This window comes from Colletotrichum abscissum (assembly GCF_030869225.1).
Source record: "Colletotrichum abscissum strain IMI 504890 chromosome Unknown Scaffold_42.1, whole genome shotgun sequence".
In the NCBI taxonomy this organism is placed as follows: domain Eukaryota; kingdom Fungi; phylum Ascomycota; class Sordariomycetes; order Glomerellales; family Glomerellaceae; genus Colletotrichum; species Colletotrichum abscissum.
In genome coordinates this window covers 88,408-111,510 of record NW_026850343.1, presented here as the reverse complement: position 1 = coordinate 111,510, position 23,103 = coordinate 88,408, and the positions used below count along the sequence as shown (strand labels likewise).

The 23,103-nt window shown below is 52.4% G+C and overlaps 10 protein-coding genes across 10 annotated transcripts; 6 read left to right on the top strand and 4 right to left on the bottom strand.

The window, feature by feature from the left end:
- Positions 1-1,793: 1,793 nt before the first annotated feature.
- On the top strand, positions 1,794-3,418 carry CABS01_13031 (glycosyl hydrolase family 76; the record flags this gene model as incomplete). Its single annotated transcript, XM_060546378.1, has 3 exons — positions 1,794-1,884; positions 1,958-2,688; positions 2,738-3,418. The coding sequence occupies 3 exons, from the start codon at positions 1,794-1,796 to the stop codon at positions 3,416-3,418; spliced, it is 1,503 nt and encodes a 500-aa protein (XP_060395276.1).
- A 509-nt stretch (positions 3,419-3,927) lies between these two features.
- Positions 3,928-4,413, bottom strand: CABS01_13030 (uncharacterized protein; the record flags this gene model as incomplete). Its single annotated transcript, XM_060546377.1, has 1 exon — positions 3,928-4,413. The coding sequence occupies one exon, from the start codon at positions 4,411-4,413 to the stop codon at positions 3,928-3,930; it is 486 nt and encodes a 161-aa protein (XP_060395275.1).
- A 2,122-nt stretch (positions 4,414-6,535) lies between these two features.
- Positions 6,536-8,323, top strand: CABS01_13029 (uncharacterized protein; the record flags this gene model as incomplete). The annotated part of the gene is made up of 2 exons (XM_060546376.1): positions 6,536-7,252; positions 7,412-8,323. The coding sequence occupies 2 exons, from the start codon at positions 6,536-6,538 to the stop codon at positions 8,321-8,323; spliced, it is 1,629 nt and encodes a 542-aa protein (XP_060395274.1).
- Positions 8,324-9,427: 1,104 nt separating this feature from the next.
- On the top strand, positions 9,428-11,320 carry CABS01_13028 (NCS1 nucleoside transporter; the record flags this gene model as incomplete). The annotated part of the gene is made up of 4 exons (XM_060546375.1): positions 9,428-9,582; positions 9,655-9,822; positions 9,895-10,126; positions 10,181-11,320. 4 exons carry the CDS (start codon positions 9,428-9,430, stop codon positions 11,318-11,320), a joined length of 1,695 nt encoding a protein of 564 aa, XP_060395273.1.
- Positions 11,321-11,488: 168 nt separating this feature from the next.
- On the bottom strand, positions 11,489-13,256 carry CABS01_13027 (uncharacterized protein; the record flags this gene model as incomplete). The annotated part of the gene is made up of 5 exons (XM_060546374.1): positions 11,489-11,551; positions 11,613-12,391; positions 12,445-12,536; positions 12,595-12,944; positions 13,239-13,256. The coding sequence occupies 5 exons, from the start codon at positions 13,254-13,256 to the stop codon at positions 11,489-11,491; spliced, it is 1,302 nt and encodes a 433-aa protein (XP_060395272.1).
- Positions 13,257-13,842: 586 nt separating this feature from the next.
- Positions 13,843-15,590, top strand: CABS01_13026 (uncharacterized protein; the record flags this gene model as incomplete). The annotated part of the gene is made up of 3 exons (XM_060546373.1): positions 13,843-15,046; positions 15,101-15,287; positions 15,371-15,590. 3 exons carry the CDS (start codon positions 13,843-13,845, stop codon positions 15,588-15,590), a joined length of 1,611 nt encoding a protein of 536 aa, XP_060395271.1.
- A 511-nt stretch (positions 15,591-16,101) lies between these two features.
- CABS01_13025 (uncharacterized protein) lies at positions 16,102-18,231 on the top strand (the record flags this gene model as incomplete). The annotated part of the gene is made up of 2 exons (XM_060546372.1): positions 16,102-16,433; positions 16,500-18,231. The coding sequence occupies 2 exons, from the start codon at positions 16,102-16,104 to the stop codon at positions 18,229-18,231; spliced, it is 2,064 nt and encodes a 687-aa protein (XP_060395270.1).
- A 98-nt stretch (positions 18,232-18,329) lies between these two features.
- On the bottom strand, positions 18,330-20,159 carry CABS01_13024 (uncharacterized protein; the record flags this gene model as incomplete). The annotated part of the gene is made up of 6 exons (XM_060546371.1): positions 18,330-18,469; positions 18,532-18,741; positions 18,810-18,944; positions 19,003-19,209; positions 19,269-19,476; positions 19,533-20,159. 6 exons carry the CDS (start codon positions 20,157-20,159, stop codon positions 18,330-18,332), a joined length of 1,527 nt encoding a protein of 508 aa, XP_060395269.1.
- Positions 20,160-20,828: 669 nt separating this feature from the next.
- On the top strand, positions 20,829-21,891 carry CABS01_13023 (uncharacterized protein; the record flags this gene model as incomplete). The annotated part of the gene is made up of 3 exons (XM_060546370.1): positions 20,829-20,990; positions 21,051-21,212; positions 21,292-21,891. 3 exons carry the CDS (start codon positions 20,829-20,831, stop codon positions 21,889-21,891), a joined length of 924 nt encoding a protein of 307 aa, XP_060395268.1.
- Positions 21,892-21,942: 51 nt separating this feature from the next.
- Positions 21,943-22,899, bottom strand: CABS01_13022 (uncharacterized protein; the record flags this gene model as incomplete). The annotated part of the gene is made up of 1 exon (XM_060546369.1): positions 21,943-22,899. One exon carries the CDS (start codon positions 22,897-22,899, stop codon positions 21,943-21,945), a length of 957 nt encoding a protein of 318 aa, XP_060395267.1.
- Positions 22,900-23,103: the final 204 nt, after the last annotated feature.

Here is a 23,103-nt window from a genome sequence, read left to right as displayed (position 1 = left end):
GGGAGTCGAAGATGTAGTGAGTCTCATCAGGGGTTGAATAAACTCTCGCCAAGCCAAGGTGGCATTTCTCACGAAGTACGGGTCTGCCGTTGTGTTTTATCGCTAATGCCAATCACTTGAGCAGTGGTGAGTGGATAAGAAGCGGTTGTGTCGCTGTCCTTCACTTCAAGTAATGCGCTGAAATGAGTGCCGAGACCTTCATTCTTCGATTGATGAGGTTAGCCCACAAGATATGAAAGCTACTGCTTCATGATGTCTCTCCGCAACGGGGTGCATTCAGTGAATCTGTGCTTGTGAGCATCCGTTGTAGCAAGGGGAAGTCATTACGCTAAACCGAATTTAGGGCCTTACGAGAGACTTTCAGCTCGGTTTACGGAACCGAGCTAATTAATCCATGATCCCCGTTCTTGCATAGCTGAGTGAGCTGTGCTTCTTTGGCTGACTGGGTACGGTGCGTGTGAGGTCACCCCGCGGTGGCTCCCAACGGTTGGCCCCAGGGCCCTCGAACACGTCTAGACTTTAGACACTAAGGTATGGCGGGCTGTCTGACGCCGTCTCATAGCTAATGTTGACCTCGGACTACATCATACAACTCCGCCCAGCTCTCACTCACTCAGGCATCACAAAACATAAGGGGCCGGTGAGCTTTTGGGCCACCTGAAGTCATGAACAAGGCGGCAAAGGAGCATGGCGTGTCAACACTGCGTGTGCTGGCGGAGCTTCCAAGAGCCCCCAAGAGACCCCAAGACCCCCTGGCCCGAGAGTCCGGTGGATGATCTCACAGGTTTGCGGATCAAGTCTAGGCTCGCCAGACTCTCAAGGCCAATGGATGTTTTGCCCAGGCCGCCCAATAGCCCCCCTAGGCGCATTCCCGTCGTTTACTTTCGTATTTGTCTTGGCGACGCACAATCCATCCGGCAAAGGGACGAGTCGAGATTGGATGGCAGGATGGGTAGGCCCTTGCACCGCCCCAATGCCCAGGCGAGCTGTGCCTCTTGGTGCCTCTTAGTAGCCTCTTGGTGTTGTTCTTCTGGCTTTTCCACCGCGTCATTGTCCTTCTTGAAAGCATACCTCAGGCCTGGCTGTTCCAAGGTTCAATATTCCCCTCTTGTGCACCCTGACGGATGAAAACCCGCTACCATCTCGTTCGCTTCCAGTTGGAACTTGGTCCCATGTCGCCAAGGCAAAGCCATGAATCAGCAGGAATCCTGAGAGGATGCTCGTGAGGAGTCCACATCTGCGCCAAGATGCGCGAAAGGGGAACAAAAGTAGCATGACTGCCGCCAATATGCTCTTCCCCGGATTTTCTCCCAGATTAACTTGCTCTAGCTGCTTTCCGCATCTTCCGGTCGTTCGCCTGCGCTTCTCCCTAGATAATTCCAACTTTGCTGATCCTCCTTGTTGATTATCAAAGTTGTTCTCGTCCACAGGCAGCAGCCTACTCCCAAAACGTACCAAGTTGAACAATAATAACGTCCAAAACTCGACCCCGGCGGTAAAAGATCACTGCGTTAAGCGAATCCTCCAGGAACTGCGCCCTTTTTTCCATTCCCGAGCGGAACGACTGTTATAACACAAGATCTCCCTCGTGTGCATCTCTTCGAACCAGCACGCGGGCCATCGGTTTGGAGGTGTCGAAATCTGCGCCCCATCTTCTCCAGCGTCACTTGCACTGGGCAGATTCCGACCATGAACCACTGATCGTACACTCACCGCTTGACCAGTCGCTCGTTTCATTTTTCCACCATAAAAGCCCAGGCTAGGGCGTATACCAAGTTAATCACTCGCTCAAAATGCTGTCATTCCATATCCCGAGCGCAGTGCCGCTGGCGTTATGGGCATTCTCCAGGGCTGCCGAGGCGGCGTACTCAATAGACACTCGAGGTACGCATAGGAAGGACCAAAACGCACCACAGCCCGTGTAACGCCAGAGAGTCTAACAACCCCCACTATCCAGATGATATTCTCACGACGGCCAGCACACTCGCATACGATCTTATGAAGTTTTACGAAGGAAACAAGACGGGAGAAATTCCCGGCATCTTGCCAGGACCACCAGATTCGGGCCAAGGTGATTACTACTGGTGGCAGGGTGGCGCCATGATGGGAACATACGTCGACTACTGGTATTACACGGGCGACGAGAGTTACAACCACGTCGTTACAGAAGGCATGCTCCATCAAGTCGGAGAAGGCCGCGATTACATGCCAAGGAACCACACCGCCTCTCTCGGCAACGACGACCAAGGATTTTGGGGCATGACGGCGATGCTCGCAGCAGAGAACAAATTTCCCGACCCTCCGGAAGATAAACCACAGTGGCTTGCGCTCGCACAAGCTGTCTGGACGACTCAGGCGGACCCGGAGAGGCACGACGAGACATGTGGCGGCGGTATGCGGTGGCAGGTTCCCAGGACTAACACGGGTTACGACTATAAAAACACAATTTCAAACGGGTGTTTCTTCAACATCGGTGCTAGACTCGCGCGCTATACCGGCAACGATACGTATGCTCGCTACGCCGAACAGACATGGGACTGGCTATGGGCGGTAAACTACATCGATCACGAGAACTGGCGAGTCTACGACGGTGCTCATGTGCCGAAGAACTGCACCAACATCTTCAAGGCAACCTTCTCATACAATATTGCCGTATTGATGCAAGGTTGTGCGTTTTTGGCGAACCATGTAAGTGACTCTATGTCCATATATCAGTCGAGATGCTGACCCTCCACAGACGGGAGAGCAGAAATGGTTTGACCGCACCGAAGCCCTCGCAAACCGCGCCATCGAGGACTTCTTCGCCGATGGCGTCGCATACGAAATCCCCTGCGAATTCGAGACCGGCCGCTGTTCCCAAGACATGCTTAGCTTCAAGGGATACGTCCATCGCTGGATGACTGTAGTAACACAACTCGTACCCTCGACCCGCGACCTCATCCTTCCGGTCCTGCGCAACTCCACTCTATCAGCCATCAAGCAGTGTACCGGCGGTGCCTCGGGTCGCGCCTGCGGATTCTACTGGAACAAAGGCGTATTTGTCGACCCGGCTGTCGACAAGACTTCTGGCGCGGGCGAGGCTATGAACGTGTTGGCTGCGGTGCAGAGTCTGCTGGAAGTGGCCCCTCCTGCTACGAATACCACTGGTGGCACCTCAAAGGGCGACCCCAATGCGGGAATGAACTCGAATCCGTTCAAGGAGTTTGATCCCCTGACTACCGGTGACCGTGCTGGCGCCGGCATCTTGACGTTTGTGGTTCTCTCGAGCGCTATTGGGATCTGGGTTTGGATGTCGCTTGGGTATCAAGAGTGGACAGAAGGAGAGAAGGGTAAAGGGAAAGCTCCCCCTATGACTGAAAAGGTTGATAACTCGGTGGAGAGTGTAGCACCGGCGAAAATAGTCAGCTCGCAAAGCTAGGATTGTCTTGAGGAAGAAGCCCGTCAACAGCCGGGGAAAATCATAGGAAAACCACTCAATTAGCCCTGCGGCTTGTGACAAGATGAGTATCCGTCAGCAGCATGCGTATGGCGTTTAATGCAATGAATTTAAGAAGAGAGATCCAAATTAGCCCTGCTTTCTAAGATTTTTGTAATTCTAAAGCACACATGCCGGAGATTGTGCTTCCTCCTAACGATAACTTCGGTGTGCCGCTAAGATCATTACAACGAAACTTACACATGGCCTTATGTACAGTCCAGTCTTGCTTGAGACAATGTGAACACGGGAGATAGATTTCAATTGCTTATCAACATTGACGACTGCGAGGGAATGTCGTTAGGAACCACCTTAGATAAGTTCAACTCAATATATTTGTTATTACAACTCATAAGGCCGTGGGTATCGCACTATAATTACAAGACATCATCGTATCATATATAACATCTATCCTCGCTCATTTCAGTATCGTGACTTTCTTCCGTACATCATTACTTCGTGTGCGTGACATGGTTGGCGGTATAAGCAGGTGCCATCGGAGCTACGCCGCCGTTGCTCGGTGCCACGTACCCAGCCTCACCAGGCTGAGCCATGTGCGCATATCCGTAGCCCTGGTTCTGACCTTGACCGTAACCTTGGGTGTAGCCATAGCCGTTGCTGGTGTTGTTGTTTCCGTAGCCAGGGCCGGGCGGAGGGGCGTCAGTGCCGATGCTGGACCGGCCGTCGCCGCCGTAGTATTTGTTCATCTCCTGCTGACGTCTCTTGCTCTGGGTCTTGTGTCGGCGGAAGAGACAGACACCGATGATGATTACGGCGAGGAAGATGACCACGCCGACGACGATAGCTGCGATGATGCCGCCGCCGATTACTCTGACGCCGCTTCGGGTTCTACCGATACGAGTTGAGGTTGTAACGCGGGCGACGAGGTTTGCGACATCGCGAGCAGCGTTACTGGTTTTGACTTGGATGGCGGGCATGTTGGTGAGGGTTTCCTTTGACTTTGATTGAATATAGATGAATTTTGATTCTGTGACAGTTGTGATTTGATAGAGACTTTTTTTAAATTGACAACTTGTTGCGATCAAATTGAGTCGAGGAATTGCCTGAGTCTTTATCATTCAGAATTAAAGGACTAGACTTCTAGAACGTCATCCCAAGTGCTTCAAGCCACACGGCAGAGACAACAGTGTTGATCACCACCCCTAGTGATCCTCCATCACCGCCTCAGATAGTGCCAAACCAGCACGATGCCAAATGACATCGGCTGTGGCACAGCATAGACCAAACCATCCCAAATAGGCAGTACGAGTGGCTGTCCGTTGCCGTCACGACTGAAATCACTGTATTGACACGTCTGGCTGCCTGATTCCGAGTCGTTGTGTAGGTCGTAAGGTGGTAGCGGCCGCAGTAGCGCAACGCCAGAACGCGGGATCGACCGTTGATGTCATCGGTCTCACTGCCAAGGCGAAGGAGTGAGACCAGCCACAGCGACGCTAGACTCTCGCCAGCAAAGAGTAGACCTGTATTTTTACTCGGCCGGTCGGTCTTCCGCGGGGTATCAAGCATGAAGAGCGCACACCGTTTCAAGGCGGCTCGAGAAGGCTAATGGGCAAAAGTCCCCCGAAAAACAGGAAAATGGGGCATTGTGCTGCGACTCCGCGGATTGAAACCGGATGCAGTGGTGGTGATGCTTGAGGTCCGTCCACACCAGCGCCGGCGAGGACCGGCTCACCTGTTCCCCCGCTCGATTGAGTGAGCAGCGTGGGCCCTGAACATCGGCAATTTACAGCAGATAGATCTAGCGAGTGACCTGCCTGGTAAGACAGCAGCTGTCTCCGGATTGCCGCGACTGGTGTATAACCTAATCACTACGGGAAGAATAGGTAACGTTCACATCAAGTCTCAAATCTCGCCCGATTGGAGTATTCGAATGAATGAAATGATCCCAAACACCTTATTCACTGAGAGAGGCCTTGGCGGAGGCTTCAGACGTCATAGCATAAGGAGGTACGATCTCACAGGAAGGTACTCTAGGTAGGATCTCACAGAGTCATCTCTCCTAGTTAAAGGGCTCAAGGTCATCTGGCTCACTACCGATGATGAAATAATGAGAGCCCACTGAAGATTCTTGAAGATTTTGGGTAATGTGTTTGTGGTGCTTGAAATAAATGACTCGCTGGGTTGACGGCGCATTTGTACGTAAGAATTTCCAGGGTGTTGACAATGGCGACCCTCAAAGGCGGACACATGCCGACGACAACAATTATCCGGCTTTCCAATGTAAAGAGAGTTCGATAATGATCAGAATTTTCTACAACGACCATACCATACCTTGGAATTCTCTCGTCGGTCGTTGGCCGTCCTAAGTAAGTAACTGTAGCAAGTGATGTGAGCAGGCTCATTGAATGGCTTGTGTGATCAGACGTACATATGCCGAGGGCCGTGATGGATCGATCTTCCAGTGCACCTCCTCTGAAAAATTACATGAAAACACCAGACGAACCACAGTTACTTCTCCATGCACAGTACACCCGATCAAAGTTGATCGCAGGCTCCGATGTACCGCCGCAAGTGGCTCTCCTCACCATCCTCACCCCTCACTAATATCGGGAAACCCCTGCAACTCGCGGGGGTTGGGCTGGATCATTCAGATGGAGATGATCTGATAAGATAAAAACTTATTGCTCACCACACTCACGCAGCATTCTGCCGCCCATCCATTCATGTTACAACTACACCCTTGTCTTCTCTTTTGAGCAGCCAGCAGCCTACTAGGGCCCCCCCAATTTGGCGAAAAAATTGCTGCAGAACTGCAGAAAATCGCTCGCTCGCTTGAAGGAGGGGCGGGCGGAAGCGTGATAACGAACGTTGGTTCTCGCCAGCCACAACTCTATCCCGAATCCGAGCGACAGCAAGACGCCCGTCAACGGATGTAAGGCACAATCCAGGACCCTCTCTATCTTACAATCTCTCTTCAGTCCTCACCTCTCTTATCTGTATCTTTCTCACACGGCCTTGCTTTTTGTTAATGCAGCTGCTACCCTGGTTACTCTCTGCACACTGGAGTTGAGTTAGCCGCGACGATCCGATCCAGTTCAGATGCCGCCCTTGGTCCCTCCTACGCGACGCTCGCGCAACGGCTGCATCGACTGCCGCAAGGCAAAAGTCAAGTGCGATGAGATTCGCCCCTCATGCGGAACTTGCGCTCGACGTAGGCTCGTGTGCCAGGGATACAAGACGCAACCCGGCGCTGCACATCATGCCAGGCACTCACCCTCGTCTCTGCTGGCGGCCGGTGCTGGTGCCAGTAATACCGCCGCCGCGGCAGCAAAGGATTCAGTACCGGGATCTGCATCAAGCTCTCCGGACCTCCTCTCCGTAGCCGTCTCCGCCGGGTCTTCAAGCAGCAGCTCAACGACGCCGGCGGCACGAAGATCACCGCCAACTTCAAATCGGCAGACACTGGCTCTAGATACACGCACTTTTTCTCTGCTTCCTCCGGGGTCGGTGCCTGTCGCAGACCAGCCGTATCTAGAAGTCTACTTCAACAGACACCCCTTTGAGCTGTTGATAGGTCACGAGTTCGTGTGCGAGATGAACGCCAACATCGTGATGATGCTGCAGCAGGACCCGGTGGTGATTGCTGACACGATTTCGGCCATTGGCTACTCATATGACGTCGGCAGCTCTTCCGCGGCGCTGCTGCCTGTATTGAACCGGAGGGCAAAGATCCTCGCAAACTTGAGGAATATGAAGCCCTCAAGTCACTACTTTGAAGAGGCGCTCTTTCTGCTTCTCGGATTGTGCGCAATGGAAGTGAGTTCATGTTTCCCTTTGCCCCCTCTTTCTCCTGCGTGGGTCGGTTTCCATCACTTCTGCTCGAGACTGGAACATGAACCCCGTGGACCTTGCATTAGATGGATGGATGGGCCACTACACCCCAGTGACCCGAATCGAATTGCTCACAGGGTCTAGCTCGTCACTTTGGCACAACCAGGACACCATGCAACCATACCCACAGTCCTATCAAACGTGGCCTCTCTTATCAGCCACCACGTTTCTACGGGAGGCGACGTATCTTCCGTGGCTAGATACTACCTCCGGGCACTGGCGAGACAAGACCTCGTCGTCTCCTTGATTCAGCTCCGCCGTCCCAGAGTTCCCAGCTACGTCTGGCTAGAAAATGAAGCGGCCAAGCCAGACCGTCTTCTCGGGTATACGGTTACCCTCATGCCGTTGCTAGAAGAGCTCTGCACTTTAGCCGAAGAGGTCCGCGACCAGATCCTTCAGCCTGCTTTCCCAAATACCCTCTTGGGCGGTGGCAGCGCAACATCGCCGACAAGCACAGAGGAAAGGGGTTCATCGTCTCCGCCCATCTGCGTCGACAGCTGGCTCGACGCCGGCTACTCCAACCTCGCCCTTCGCGCCGACTCCCTTCGCCTGCGCCTCGAGTCCTGGAAGCCCACAATCTCAGACAGTCTCTCCTTTCGCTCAGCGCGCAAATTCCGCGCCCAGGCTGCCTGCTACCGCGCGGGCGCCCTCCTCTACCTGCACCGGCTCTTCTGCCTCCCCGGGTCCGCAGCGGACGCGGATGGCGAGGCGTTGAGCAAGGCCCACGACGTGATGCTGTACACGAGCGGGCCGCCCTCCGAGTCCAAGATGCTGCTGTGGCCCGTCTTCATGGCTGCTTGCGAAATGCTGGACGCGGACGACCGGGCTGCCGTGCTCGACGTCTTTGACTCGATTGGCACGCACCGCAAGACGGTTACGGTTGAGCGGACGAGGATGTTTGTCGAGGAACGGGTTTGGAAGGCGAGGGATCAAGGGAGGGAGTGGAATTGGATGATTTTAGCGCAAGAGTTTCCGGGGGAGTGTTTGCCGATCTGATTCCATATCATCCATCAACTGGGAGGTCGGCCGGCGTGTGGGTGAGGTAATTAAACAACTCACCCAGGGTTCGGGTTGTGGCGGCGGCGGCACGACGGGCGGCATTTCATCATGAGCCGGGCCTTTCTCTCTCTCTCCACCTCATAAGCATGATTTTACGAAACAAAACGGGTGCATTAGCTTAGCTCGTAGAATTGTCTCCCAAGGGGACATGTTGACGTTGAAATAGGCTTCACTGCAAGCGCATCCAGTTGTTCGTGGATCGGGTCCCACGCGGTCTAGTCCTTCACGGTTCACCCACTGTCTCGGATTCATAAGCTCTGAACCTGGCGACCACGTTGCGGCGCAGGCTTTGGCTATCTTTGCTATCATGACAGGCTATCTTGATAAAGCATGTCAAGAACGTCAACCACAGATTCGAAGCCTTGGGCATGGTGGATGAACCAATCATCGTTCTATGCTGTTAGCACACTTGGCATTCCCGCATATGTCTCTAAAGCCTTTCTTAGCCAGCGCCAAGAGCGGATATCTGATCGGCCAGCTTGTTTCTACCATCGGTCGTCTTTTCCTCAAGTAGCCTCATTTCCATCTCAAAACTCAAGCTACTACTCTTCCAGTGCCTCCTAAAAAAATAGACGGATCAGGTGCGGGGTCCAATGTGACCTCGGAGACAATCGGCTTCACATTTGGTGACAGCGGGCGGAAAGAATGAAAAGTCTCTTGCAGATCCCTGGGGGTGGTCTTCAGGGATCTATGAATCTGATAAGGTCGAGCTGCAGATGGACTCGCACCACTTGATCAATCTGATAAGCCGCTGGGATGGAGGGTGGACTATTCCGTGTGGGGGGATGCGGTGTTTTTATTGCCGACATAAGAGCCACATCTGCTCTTTTAGACCGAAGTATTCAGCAGAGTTGGAAAATTTGCACCAGCTACCGGGACAGTTCTCGAGCTTCAGTTTTCCGTCCGAGTTCCTCAACGAACTTTTGAGACACCGTCGATTGTTGTCTGTACAGGAGACCTATTACAGACTCTCATCGTGTGTAGAAGCCGAGTGGGGATCCTCTTTCAACCCAAGACCCGCCGTCGACTACGTCAGCTACGATGGCGAAAAGACTACTCGAGAGATTTCGGGTGCGAGATGACCATGAGCACGGATACGAGACGACGAAATGGATCAATCCTGATATCGCTCCTCTGCCTCCCAACAGAAGAACGTGGGGAATGTGGGCGTTCCTGGGTTTCGGATCCATCTCCAAGTAAGTCTGGTAGAAGCTGCATTAGCTTAGTTCACTGCATTTATGTCCAGATGTGCTAATCATTGTTTACAGTCTTTGCATTTCGGCATGGACAGGCGCGGCTTCCCTGCTGTCGCTGGGTCTCACCATCCCGCAGACCATCGGTCTGATGATCCTGGCTAGAGCTCTGATTTGTCTGCTCGTCATCGGTAACGGATGGATGGGCTCTGAATGGCACATTGGGTTTACTGTGTCTCAAAGGTAAGCGCAGCGAATTGTCATTATTTCTTTTTCTGTGCAAAACGGCACGTGAAATTAACTTGAATCCTGCAGAATCATTCTGGGTATGAACGGTGCCTACATCGGCCAATTGATCCGAATTATGCTATCCATCGTCTGGTACGGCTCTCAAGCCTGGCTGGGTGGTCTCTGCGTATCTGCTATGCTTAGCAGTTGGAGCTACAACTTTTTGATGATGGAGAACACGCTCCCAGAGAGCGCGCACATGGTCACCAGAGACCTTGTGGGATTCGTCATCTTCCACTTGATCTCGGTTCCATTCCTGGTGAGAAAACCTCGCTCGAGCTTCTGAGGCCTCTTACTAATGCTCTTCTTGTAGCTCATCAGGATTGAGAAAGCGAAGATTCCCGTCATCACGGCCAACCTCATTGTCTTCGTCACAATGATGGGCATCACGATCTGGGCCTGCACTACCGGCGGCACAGGCCCTCTCTTCGAGTCTGGCGCCAAGCAGCCCTCCCTCCTCACAAAGGAATGGGCCTGGGTCTACGGCATCATCGCCTCAGTCGGCAACATCTCGGCCGGTATTCTCAACCAGTCCGACTTCACGCGTTTCGCCCGCAAGCAAGGCATCCAGGTCCCTGGTATCATCTTCTCGCTCTTCATCCCGGGCATGATCGTGCCCATTTTCGCCATCCTTACTGCCTCGGCCTCCATGGAGATTTGGGAGCTCGAAGAGCCCATGTGGAACCCGTTGACTGTCATCACGCAGTGGATGATGGACGACTACAGTTCCAAGGCCCGCGCTGGTGCCTTCTTTTGCAGTTTGGGCTTCGTTCTCGGCCAGATTGCGGAGAATATTCTCGGCAATGGATATGCTGCCGGTATGGATCTCGCGGGTTTGCTCCCTACCTGGATCACTATCAAGCGTGGCGCGCTTCTGGCCGCGGCTCTATCGTGGGCTGTTCAGCCGTGGGAGTTTTACAACACTGCTAGCACGTTTGTGTCTGTGGCGGCTAGTTTCTCCGTCTTTATGGGCCCCTTGACTGGCATCATGATGACCGACTACTTTGTCGTCCGCCGGCAGAAGATTGAAATCAGCCAGTTGTACACTGGGTCCAAGGAGGGAGCCTACTGGTACACTTACGGTTTCAACTGGAGAGCCTTTGTCGCTTGGGTCGTCTGCTTCGTCCCCGCCATGCCGGGTATGATTGCCGCGGTCAACCCCAACGTCAAGATCAACGATGGACTTTACAAGTATTACCTTGGCAACTACATTTTCGGTTTTCTGGAGGCTGGAGCGCTCTACGCTCTCCTGACCTTTGTCTTCAAGCCACAGAGGCTTGGATGCCAGGATGACTTTGATCTCTATGGCACATTCGAGGATGATGTCGCGATCAGCAAGGGCATGGCGCCTTTTGAAAGACCTAAGGGAGTTGATGGGCCCATCGAAGGAAGATCGGTACATCTCCAAGATGACGGGTCCAAGAACAAGCCCGGGCCCTCGATTGCTGTTTAAAAGCTTTGATACCCATACTTACATGTAGAGAAGGGAGAATGTACTGGTGAAACTCTATCACTTGTTGCAAGTCGCGTAGAAGGTGGATTATAGCTAGCTTGAGTTCGAATCGTCTAAAACCTGAGCAATAGCATTCATCGCCTGACTAGACGTGGCTGCTGAGCCCCTCTATCCCCAATACCTCGCTATCACTTTTGCAAGACGTACGACCCCGGTGCTGATTTCTTCTTTCTGTGATGGGCCAAGTTAGGGATCTCCAATATCCTAAGGGCGCTAGAATCAATCGACTTACTGTCGGCGTCGCGAAAGAGAACCGGAAATGCGCCGTACGTGGATCAACACCTCGAGCGGCAGTACTCATCTTGTCAGGCCCCTGCCATGCATGATAGTACGATCCCGGAGTGAGAAGAACGAGTTCCGTCGCCCACGCCTGCCACAGCTCATTGGCAAAGTCCTGCTCTGGATCTTTGCTCTTTCCGTCTTTCTCAATTTCCATGAAGCGGTCGATGCCGTCAAAGTAGAACTTACACCAGACGAACATGCCAGCTCCGGGATCAACGAAGCTGAAGATAGGTTTCACCTTGCCGCCATGGGAGTTCTTGACGCACACTACAAAACCCTGCGCTTCAGGTATAGGCGACTTCTCCGCAGGCAGAAGGTCAAAGTGGGCACTGAACGCATCCAAGAGCCAGTCCCGCCTGGTGCGGTACTGGAACTGTAGGTTTTGCAGCCAAGTGAGATAACCGTCGATGCCCCATTTTTGAAGGAGACCAAGAACGAAGGCTTGACTCAATCCCGCTGGGTCCTGTGTCTCGACTTCAGTTGCGCGGAGGAGACGTTCGGTGAAGACCGGGTTGGCGACGAAGTATCCTAGACGGAGGCCGGGGAACAGGGTCTTCGAGAAGGAATCGAGACGGATGATTCTGCCTTGGGCGTCCATGGAGAGGAACGTGGGCACGAGGGTGTTGAGGAATTCTGGGATAGGCTTGGGTGTGAAGGATGTTTCCATAGGCGATCCGTAGCCTGGGTATTGGAGGAAGTAATAAGGATCATCTTCGACGATGATAATGTCTACTATCTATCAGCAACGTCTCCGCAGGTGAACCTGAGTAGCTCGAGCGTACCAAACTCAACGCAGATGTCGTAGATTTCTCTTCGTCTTTGTGCTGAGATAGTGATTCCTGTCGGATTTGATCCGACAGAAACAAGATAGAGTCTGTTACTCGTTAATCATCTACTGGACCCATAGCGCTGAGGTCTGCAGGTACACTTACACTCTTGGTCTTCGCGATCCTCTTTCCCGCTCATCCCATCTCGACAAAAGATGTCTAAGACTCTTCGCCATGATCCCTGCCGCATCAGCAGTGACTGGAACAGCTTTGATACCCAATGGGATCCAGAGAGCCTGAGCGGAAGGGTACGTAAACTCTTCGACTATGACATAGTCGTCATCCTCGCAGAGTAGTCCAACTACCTTTGCCCATGCATTGGTGTTACCGGGGTGTAGTAGGCACTCGTACTCGCAAGGGGGCGAATGTACTCTTTCTGTTAGTTCCTTTGCGAGAGCTATCAACTGCCGATTGCCGGCACCAGAACCTACGGGCGAATTGTCAACATCGCCGTTCTAAAGTAAAAGTACGGCTGAAGGTTATCGAAGCGGGAATACATACCATATTGAAGAAATTGGGTCAAGTCTAGATCTCCTACAGACAAACCGCGTCCGAATTCCAAACTCAGCCCATCTCTTTTGTCTTGTTCGATAGAATGCCGGTTGGCTGAAAGTGGAGCTTCGGGGGATAAACAATCAAACTTGGCTTGTTCAAGCGGAAAGAGAGACGGATGAGGTAATCCTATCATTGTTAATTTCATCTCATCCCAAATATCGGGAGCTCCGCGTTTTACCTCCGGCAAAGCTCACCATACCATCATATCCCATGAATTTGATGATGTCTTTCAACGGTGAGGGATGACGGGCTCTGCTCTTGGCATTGATATGATGGGAAAGATCCACCATAGTAGAGCTGTGGCCAAGGCTCCCCATTTTGTCGTCTCTCTTCGTGTTAAGCTGAACACTCAGTTGGAGACAGTTGTGCAAATGCAAGCTCAAGTGGAAACAAGATCAATAGTAGATATAAGTTTACTCATTCGTCGTCAAAAGCATCAGAACCCTTGAGCTACTTGCCGAAGCTTGTGACATCGTATCTAGGCTAATGTCCCCAAAGTATTTACATACGTGAGCCTACTCAATCATTCCACTTGACATATCGAGTCGGCCCATCGGACGGAGATCCGGCCGAAGCTGGAGACGATATCTTATCAGTTGGCTGCCCGCGGGGAGGGAATCAAGCGTTATCGGCCCCATGCCGGAACGGATCTCGGAGCCCCGCCGGAGCCCAGTTCTGCCGCCGAAACCGTAGCAGGAGCTGTTGATGGCATATTCATCAGTCAGTCATCAGATGAGAATGCTCGATGGTTACCCATACCCATTGCACTCATCATAGTTGTAACAGAATCATCTCACCATGGGCAACACCATCTCATACCAAGAAACGCCAATCGAGCTCGAATTGGGCGACCGGGGAACGATCCGCGGCCTCCAGTTCGACAATAAGTCCAGGCGCTTCACTGGTGTTCCCTACGCACTGCCACCAACTGGCGAGCACCGATGGCGCAAGCCGCGACCATTACCCGCATCATACTCATACACCGACGATAATGGAGGAGCATACGACGCAACCAAGTTCAAGTCCGTATGCCCTCAGAAGGCGTTCCATGTAGTCAAGCCTGACGGTGGTGGAAACACCTATGGCGAAGATTGCTTGTTTGTCAACATCTGGACCCCGGTTCCCAAAGAAGGCGAAGAAAACAAGAAATGGCCGGTGCAGCTTTGGATTCATGGCGGGTGGTTCCAGATGGGTGACCCGTCGCAGGAGCCGGGTATGGATGCAACAGAGCTGATTACTACGGGTGGCCTCAACGCCATTGTCGTAGCTATCGGGTATCGACTCAACGTGTTTGGGTTCCTTGCTGGAAACGACCTTTTGCAAGAGAGCAACGGTGAAGCGGGCGGTAACTTCGGTCTTTGGGACCAACGAGTGGCCGCGGAGTGGGTGAGAGACAACATTGCTCATTTCGGAGGAGATCCGGGGAACGTGACGCTTGCCGGCCGGAGTGCTGGGGCATACAGCGCCGAAGCTCAGATGCTCTACGACTTCCGGAAGACGGGAAGTGTCTCTTCACTATATCACCGCATCTTCATGGACTCAAACGCGATTCCGGCCCAGCCAAAATCTCTTGCCGATGTCCAAGGCCAATTCGACGAGCTTTGCGACTACTTTAGGATTGACGCCTCAGTGTCAGGAGCGGAGAAGCTCTCTATTCTTCGGGGAAAGACTGTGGAAGAGCTTTTGGAGGCTATTCCCCAACTGAAAAACCACACCTTCCGGCCCGTCACCGATGATGTCTTCATACACACGGGTATGATTGAGTACCTCCAGGGCAAGGACTTCGCAGATGAGTTCAAGCGAAGAGGGTACAAGTTACTCATCGGCGAGGTTCGCAACGAAGAAACTCTTTACTCTTCATATAACGCACCCACTGAGCCCACGCTGGAAGCCCTGCGCTTACAGGTCTCAAACTACTACGCTCCAGACGTTACAGATCGCGCGATCCAACAGTACAAGCTGCCAGAATCAGACAAGTTGCGAGACTGGCAAACAACATTCGGTAAGAAGCCTCTATGCAATTTTTGGTGTCAGTATCACTGACTACATGCCACAGGATCAATCGTTTCGGACGGACAAGTGCGGGCACCGTCCAGGGCACTTGCGAAAGCGCTAGTTGACAACGGCGTCGATATCCGAGACGTGTGGCGGTACCAGATCGCCTACAGGCTGTCCTTCATCAACGAGAAGGTAGCTCCCGCTTCCTTCGGGGTGGCGCATGCCATGGACAGGCCCATCTGGAAGTGAGTTTGGTTCTCTCTCTTTTCCCATTTGGACACGGCATTTATAGGCTAGGCGCTCTTACTGACATATTGACGCAACGTAGCTTTTCAATCACCCATGGTCCGACCCCCACCGAAAGGCAATTGATGGAAGGCTGGATTCAAATCTTGGTCAACTTTGTGAACAACACTGAGGGCTACGAGTACGGGACGAAGAGTGTCGAGGAGATGAAGGTCTTGACTCCGGAGGCCACGATTGAAGTTCGGCCTGATGAGCGATGGAGCGAACTGGTGAAACTGGGGAATATCTTTGCTGGCAAGTGAACTGCTCTATAATCCGAGGCGGCCAGTCACATTAATCTGAAGACTCTTCTACGGTCCACTGCAAACTCGTGAGGATTGAATACTTGAGGCGCAAGGTGTCACGCGTTTGTTCGCTAGCGATGCGAGACGGTGGCTGGAGCCTATAGGCCAGTGATTTTGCTTCCCATGCCGCTGCTAGGCCAGGAATAGCGCCTTGCGTGAGCAAATACTATGCCTTCGGGGTGAAGTCAAGAATTTAGCTCGTCGTATTAGGGCTGACGGACATGGGTTCGGATCCTAATGCTTACTTCAATCCACCCGACACCACCTAAAGTGAGACCGATCTCACTCTAGACGTGAAGTTGCTTCATGTAGTCAGGGGTTTTGCCGCTGAGAAATGGCAATCTCAGCTGCCTGGCGTCCCTGGGTTGCTCCCGATAGACAATATGTAGTTCTGCCATTGCACATTTGAAATCTCAATCTTCATTTCGCGTCATCAGAACTTCAGTCGCAGGAGCAAACTGCACCTGTGATGCTTCACTCACTACGATGGTCGGCCTGGGGCCCAGAATACTGGGCCCTGGTCGGCGGCATCATCTCCTTCACCGCAATGGTGGTACTCCTTGCCCGCTTTGACGGCAAACCAATTTTCACCTGGAATGGAGTGACGCTCAACGCGGTAGTATCGATCTTGTCAGTAACGATGAAGGCCGCTGTGGCATTCGTCCTCTCAGAATGTCTAGCGCAGTGGAAATGGATCCTCTTCACCCGCGAAGACCGGCCGCTCATGGATTTCGACCGTATCGACGCCGCCACCCGCGGCCCTCTTGGAAGCTTGCGGATTATTTTTCGGACGCGAGGCGCGTGAGTTCACCTCTTCCATCATGTTCTGACATCTCATAGAAGGGTCACTGACGACTTTGGCACCAGTTATGCCGTCCAACTCGGTGCTATCCTGACCCTGCTTGCCGTCGCTCTCGATCCCCTCGCCCAGCAGGTTATCCAAGTTCGAGAGGGCGTTGTCTATACGCGAAGCACTCAGACAGACAAAGGACCACTTGCGCTAAACTCCGGCACACAGACCTACTCCATGGGCACAGCACAGGTCACAGAATTATCGAGGCAAAACTCGACCACGACGGAGTACTGGGTTTCAACGGACACGCCGCTATCCATGCAAGGCGCAATCTTGAATGGGCTATCCAAATCACGCTGGGAAGTAGAACAGGAGGCATTGATCCAGTGCCCCACGAGCAACTGCACCTGGGACCAATTCAAGAGTCTAGGGATCTGCCACAAATGCAACGACCTCACATCAGAGCTCAAGCAGGTCGGGGGTTTCGGACAGGCAATCATTGCGTTGGCGAACACCACATTAGCTGGCTATAAAGTCCCCGGAACAGCATTCGTCCTTCCAAACGGTCACTTCATTGCCAACATCGATGGCTGCCCACCATACAACGGGCTTTACGCAGAATGCGAAAATAAACAGCCATTGGGCGTCTACTCGGATGACAAGTACACGACCACATCGTTCGGAACCGGAATCCCTAGCAAAACCAACTCCATGAAGGATGTGGATACGCTCTTGTGGTCAATGAGTATCATTCACCCAGATATGGAGGCGCTCAATAAGTCGACCGGCTTCACTCCCGGCGAGTCGGACAGGGGCTCTACGACCGGACTCAAACTTTGGCCAGACATACCGATGCAAGCTACCGAGTGCGCGCTCTACTACTGTGTCAAGCGGATCGATTCAGCGGTTGAAGGCAACCAAGTCAAGGAGAACGTCACCGAAGCGCTAGATTCGAGACGAGATCCGGATTCGTGGAAACGCTCCTCAGAGTACGAGGACGGCCAACCAGAAAACATCATTTCCAAAGAAGCAAATGGCACGCTGGAGTTTGATAAATATTGGTCTGCTGTTTACAATACCGACCTGAGGCTCGAATTCCCCAACATCAGTAACGAGGGCTACTACCGAATATCCCAAGACTCTGTCAAGTCGATGAGTGCGCACATGCAGGACTTGTTCCGCACCAATCTTTCAGGCACTCCGGATCAGAGAGAGGAGATCGAGAAGGTACTGGGATCTGATGCAGTTGGCTTCAATGGCGCGTCGTTCGGGCCGTTTGAAGCGGAAAAGTGGTCGATGAAGGCTACGCCGCCGGCGTTGGACGGTCTCTGGACTTGGACCAGGCACAATATCACCAGCACATTTTACACCCTAGCAACAAGCATGACCAACGAGATGCGGAGGAACTATGCGCCGGGTCAGAGCCTGAAGAGTGGCCAAGATACAGATCGTTTTCAGGACGGTTCCTTGAGTTACTACGGCAAGGTGGGCAAGTCCACAGTACTGTACCACATCGAGTGGCCGTGGATTGCTCTCCATGGCGTGATGCTTATCTCGGCGATCGCGTTTCTGTTCACAACACTCGGTAACTCCAATAGTCGAGGCAACGTACCATTGTGGAAGAGCAGCTCCTTGGCCGCCATTAGGCATGGGCGTGATGTTGGTGGTGTTTTAAGTCGCACCACCACCATGGGTGAGATGGAAGACACTGCGAGGAAGGTCCGCGTGAACTTGCGCGGAGAAGAAAGCGAGGAAACCAAATCTTGCATTGACCGTACAACTGGCTCAACTCCGTCTGAACCATAACTTTCTATAGATCGATCGTATACTGAAATTACCCTTTCAATATCGCGTCATGGAGCAAGCCATAGATCCCAAGGCTGGCTGATACTTGACAAGGCTGGCTAATACTTGTATCTGAAGTGAATGTTCTCTCTGTCAGTCATATCTGCCTCGGCATTCAACTTTCCAAGACGCTCACTCTCCTCTTTGGAAATCCCTTGCTCGCGAACAAGCCTGTCCCGCCTCTTGTTCTCCCAGATGTCTTGAATAAAGGTCAGCTTTCAGTTTCGAACCGATTGACAACAGTATTGGACAGACACTTACAATAGAAACGCCAGGTAGCCATGCTGCAGAACTCAACGCAGTAGAGAACAGCACAAGCAGTGAGACCACGAATGTACTTTGGAGCGTCAGACGCCACAAACATTTGGGCGCCCACCGCGTTACCAACACAATAGGCGACGAATAGGACTGTAGATGTAACAGTCTTCTTCGTCCTTCCCGCAACGTTTGAGGGCAAGAAGGTCCAGATCACTAAGTTGTGTTAGTACTCGGCATTGACGAGGGATAGACATGATATTAGTGAACAGCAGGAAACTTACTGAGACCTGGCAAGGAACCAAAGACCTGCAGGATGTACATTCCCCATCTTGTCCATTTCATAGAATCCGTGGGAAGAAATGCCAGAGCCATCATGCCACTGAAAGCTGGTACGAGAGAAAACATCATCATCAAGACTAGTGAGTCCAGTAGTCAGTCGGTGAAGGCTTCAAGTTCTCGTTTTGACAAACTTACATCTGAGATTCGGCTTCTTCAACGTGACGAATCCAACTACTAGGAACCAGACAATGCTCACGCAGTAGTAAGGAGTGGAGCCCTTCAGCAACGTCTCCAGCGGGGTGAACCCAAATGACTTCCAGATCAGTTTCGAAAAGGTGGTGTTCGCTCCGTTCGGTAAGGCATTGATGATGGTAACGAAGAAGAAGAAGTACGTTTGAGGATCTGCAAACGCAAGTGTCAGGTTTTACTCGTCGTTGAAGGTATCTGCAGGCAATTCTTACCCCTGAATGTCAACCACACTTGGTCCCATTTGAACTCGGATCTCTTTTGACGATCAGAACCTGTCTGGTTGACGATGACACGGGCCATCGCGGCTTTCTTCTCTTCTTCATTGAGCCATCGGACTTCGCGGGGTGTACCGAGGATGAACCAGACGAGGATTCCACACGCGATGGTCAGGCCGCCGAGGAATAAGGAAATTCCCTTCCACTAAGAATGTCCGTTAGCCAAGGATCGATCGTGAGCAGCATCTGGGCTTAGCTTACTGCAGCCAAACCACCCGGGTCTTTCTGAGCGTGCAATCCGATTCCATACATGCAAAGCCCGGTGATGATGTTCATTCCGGCGTTGGATGTGCCCCAAATCAGAGACCTCAGGGTGTGCTCCTGAGAAGTATACCATGCTCCGGTAATGAGCATGAAGGTCGGAGAGATCGTGCACTCAAGAGCGCCCTGCAGCGTTCGAAGGATCATGAGGTGCGCAAAGTTCTTAGCAAAGGCGATGCACAGAACAACGACACCCCACAGTACCATTACAACCGACAGGAACTTGCCGGTATGACTCTTCTGTATCAACCAGTTTCCTGGGAACTCGCAGACGAGATAGGAGAGGTAGAAAATCGTGCTCAGCCAGTTGAATTGTTCGCCCACGAGACCGGTATCTTCTCGCAGACCGAAAACAGCTTGGACGCTGAGAGATGTCTTGTCCGCTTGCTGCGTGCCATAGCACACCCACATCAATGGGAGGAGCCATAGGTCGATCTTGAACCGAAGTTTTCGGAAGTAACGGTCGGAGTATTCGGTCGCATCTTCGATGGTACCTTCGAGAATTTCGTCTGGCTTACTGGTTTCGTCGACTTCAGGAAGCTTTTTGGTATCGGCTGCGGAAGCCATCTTGGTAACGGAAGTTGGTCGAAGTGCGGCGGCTAACAATATCCGGGTAGAAAGTTTCGTGAACAACCCCGTCAGATTTCCACTTGGAGATCAACTCAAGGGTCCACTGAATTACGAACAGAAAGCCATTGTTTATATCTATGACTATCTTCAATAGCGGTCAATTGGTCCTGGTTCTACAGTCTGCAACTGTTATCAAGTCGACTACTGGTCCTCTGAGCCCCTGGTTCCATCCCAAGATATTTCGGCCGGATCTCTTCCGGGCAACTCCAACTAAGGTGCCTTAGTGCGGTGGCCGCGATACCGGAGATAACGACCCAGGCCACATTCCTGGTCACAACAACCATTCTTCGATAAGGGTGGCCGCGTTGTACAGAGCTAGATATCTACTTGGCAAAGCTCTTCTGATTGCGAGCAAACAACGGTCCGGGATCCGGCCGAGCTTACATGGGATCGTTGACATTGATCCGTCTAGGGGACGACGGTCGGCTGTAAGATTGTAAACATGACGATTAAGTACCTGCTTTCATGTGTGTACTCATGCAATTCAATTGGGACGTTCTTCTTATCAAGGACGATACGACCTATTTCAAGCTGTGAAGCAGCAGAATCGCACAAAGTCTCGTGACACAGGCTCCGGGCGCCACATGAAGTATTACACACGGCTTGATGGTCAACCAAATCCAGTCCCCCGTCATGGACGCATCAGGAAAGACAAGGCTACGCGAATCCTTGGAGCGCGCGGCAAGAGGCCAAGGGCCTAGTGTCGGTCAGTGGCTAGAGTTTCCAGGCTACTCTCTGGCGAGGACAGTGGCACCTTTGGGTGAGGATGTGAGTGAAAGGCCTGTCTCTACTATGCGCCTCTCATGCTGACTGAAGCTTATAATACAGTGGGTTCTCATAGACACGGAGCACGGGAACATCGATGACAGCCAGATGTATCTCCAAGTCGGTGCAATCTCATCCTCGGGGGCGTCTCCAATTGTGCGGATACCAGCTTCAGAACATTGGATGATGAAGAGAGCTTTGGATTGTGGAGCGCATGCCATCATGGTTCCAATGTGCGAGACCAAGGCAAGTCTCTGCCATTTTCCGCCAAAAGCCCGCCTTGAACTAATGTCATATCAATCAGGAGCAAGCTGAAGCCATCGTTCGCGCGTGCAAGTATCCCTCCTCACGCTGGCCACAAGGTCTCCGAGGCGCAGGAGCTATGTTTGCCCCCGCAGCTTTTAACCAAACCGGTCGAGAATACCTTCTTACCGCCAACGACAACGTCATGATATGCGTACAAATAGAGAGCCGAAAGGCCGTAGAGACCGTTGAAGAGATCGCGGCTGTTGACGGCATCGACATGTTGTTCATTGGACCCAACGATCTTGCTTCGTCTATGGGGTATGTGGCATTTGACCATGCCTCAATACCAGAAGTCCAGGAGGCGTCAGCACGCGTGCTCAAAGCAGGGCTTAATGCTGGGAAATATGTCGGTCATTTTGCACTTAGCGCTGATGCTGCGGCATTGAAGTACAAGCAAGGGTTTCACTTCGTAAACTGCGGAGCTGATATCGTTGCCATCACAGCTTGGATGTCAGGGGAAATGGCCGAGTTGAAGGACTTGGTGGCGACTATGGGGAAGCAAAGAAACGAGGTTCAACAAAAGATGGACGGAGAGCAGGGAAACGAAGATTCAGAGAACAAGTTACCCTCAACCCAGAGCAATATTGGCTACAGTTAAGGATACTGAAGGTCGGCGAATCGTTTATAACTAAACATGAAGGCAACCTCTTTACTCAGTCGCCGGTTGGTTATCCAGCACCCACCTCACTCCGTCAACAACAATCTCTGGCTGTGTCATCTGCACAAAATGCCCACTCTCTTTCGCAAATACGATATCACTCTTTCTAGAGAGCTTCAGAAACTCCCTCATGAGCTTCTCAGTTTTCGCATCAACTCCCTCAATCATATCTCTCACATGCTTCCTCTCCTCCTCCGTCCCGTTCCCCTTCGCGACACCCGCAGCGTAAAGCCCGCTCCAGTCTCTGCTTCGCGTGCCCACAATCACATACACTGGCTTGTCCCCAAGAAGCGGCTGCCTCTTTGCCAAGCCCTTACTCCTCAGCGTTTCAAAACTTTGTGAGTACCCCTCAGAATCTTCCCGCTGTGCGATCAGCTTGTGCTTCTCTGTAGCCTCCTCCGCGATAAAAGCGTTCCATTCTTCCTTCGTGAGCTTATGCGACGTCGTCAACCCCCAGCCGTCGTATGTCTTGACTCCTGCGGCAATCTTTGTCCAGAGAATAGGGTCATTGACATCTAGCACAAGCGGTGCCGTCTCATGGTTCGCATCCACAAGGACCAGACCAGCGACCTGGCTGGTGCCCTTGAGGGCGAAGTACTCGTGCGCGAGCACGCCAGCCCAAGAGTGGCCCACGAGAACGAGTGGGTTAGGTATGGAGGCGTGTTCAATCAAGAGGGCGAGTTCTCGGGCAATGTTCTCGGCTGTTGGCGGATTGGGTGAAGGGTCCGAGTGGCGATTGCCGGAGCGGTCATACGTGTAGCTCCGCACCTGAGAGGGGCCGAGAAGCCGTATCACAGCTTGCCAGTTGAGGGCATCACTGGCTACACCGGAGACAAAGAGTACAACGGGGTCGGCCGGGCTATTAGGCTCTGGGCCGTGGGCGTAGATGGCTAGAGAGTGTGTGCCAATATTGACGAGGCGGCCGTTTGGGGGGAGGGTTGAGGCCATTGCTGGAGAATTGATGTAAGACGTTTAGGTGTTCTGTATGATCTCAACAACTCGCGGACGTGCTAAAGCTTCGAAAACCGCGGGTCGCAAGTATCTGTGGAATCATATGTTTGAAGAACGCAAGTTGATATTTGTAATAACAATATTGAAGACGATGAAGAATGATGAAATGGCTTTGTAATATCGCCAATCAGCGCCCTTCTG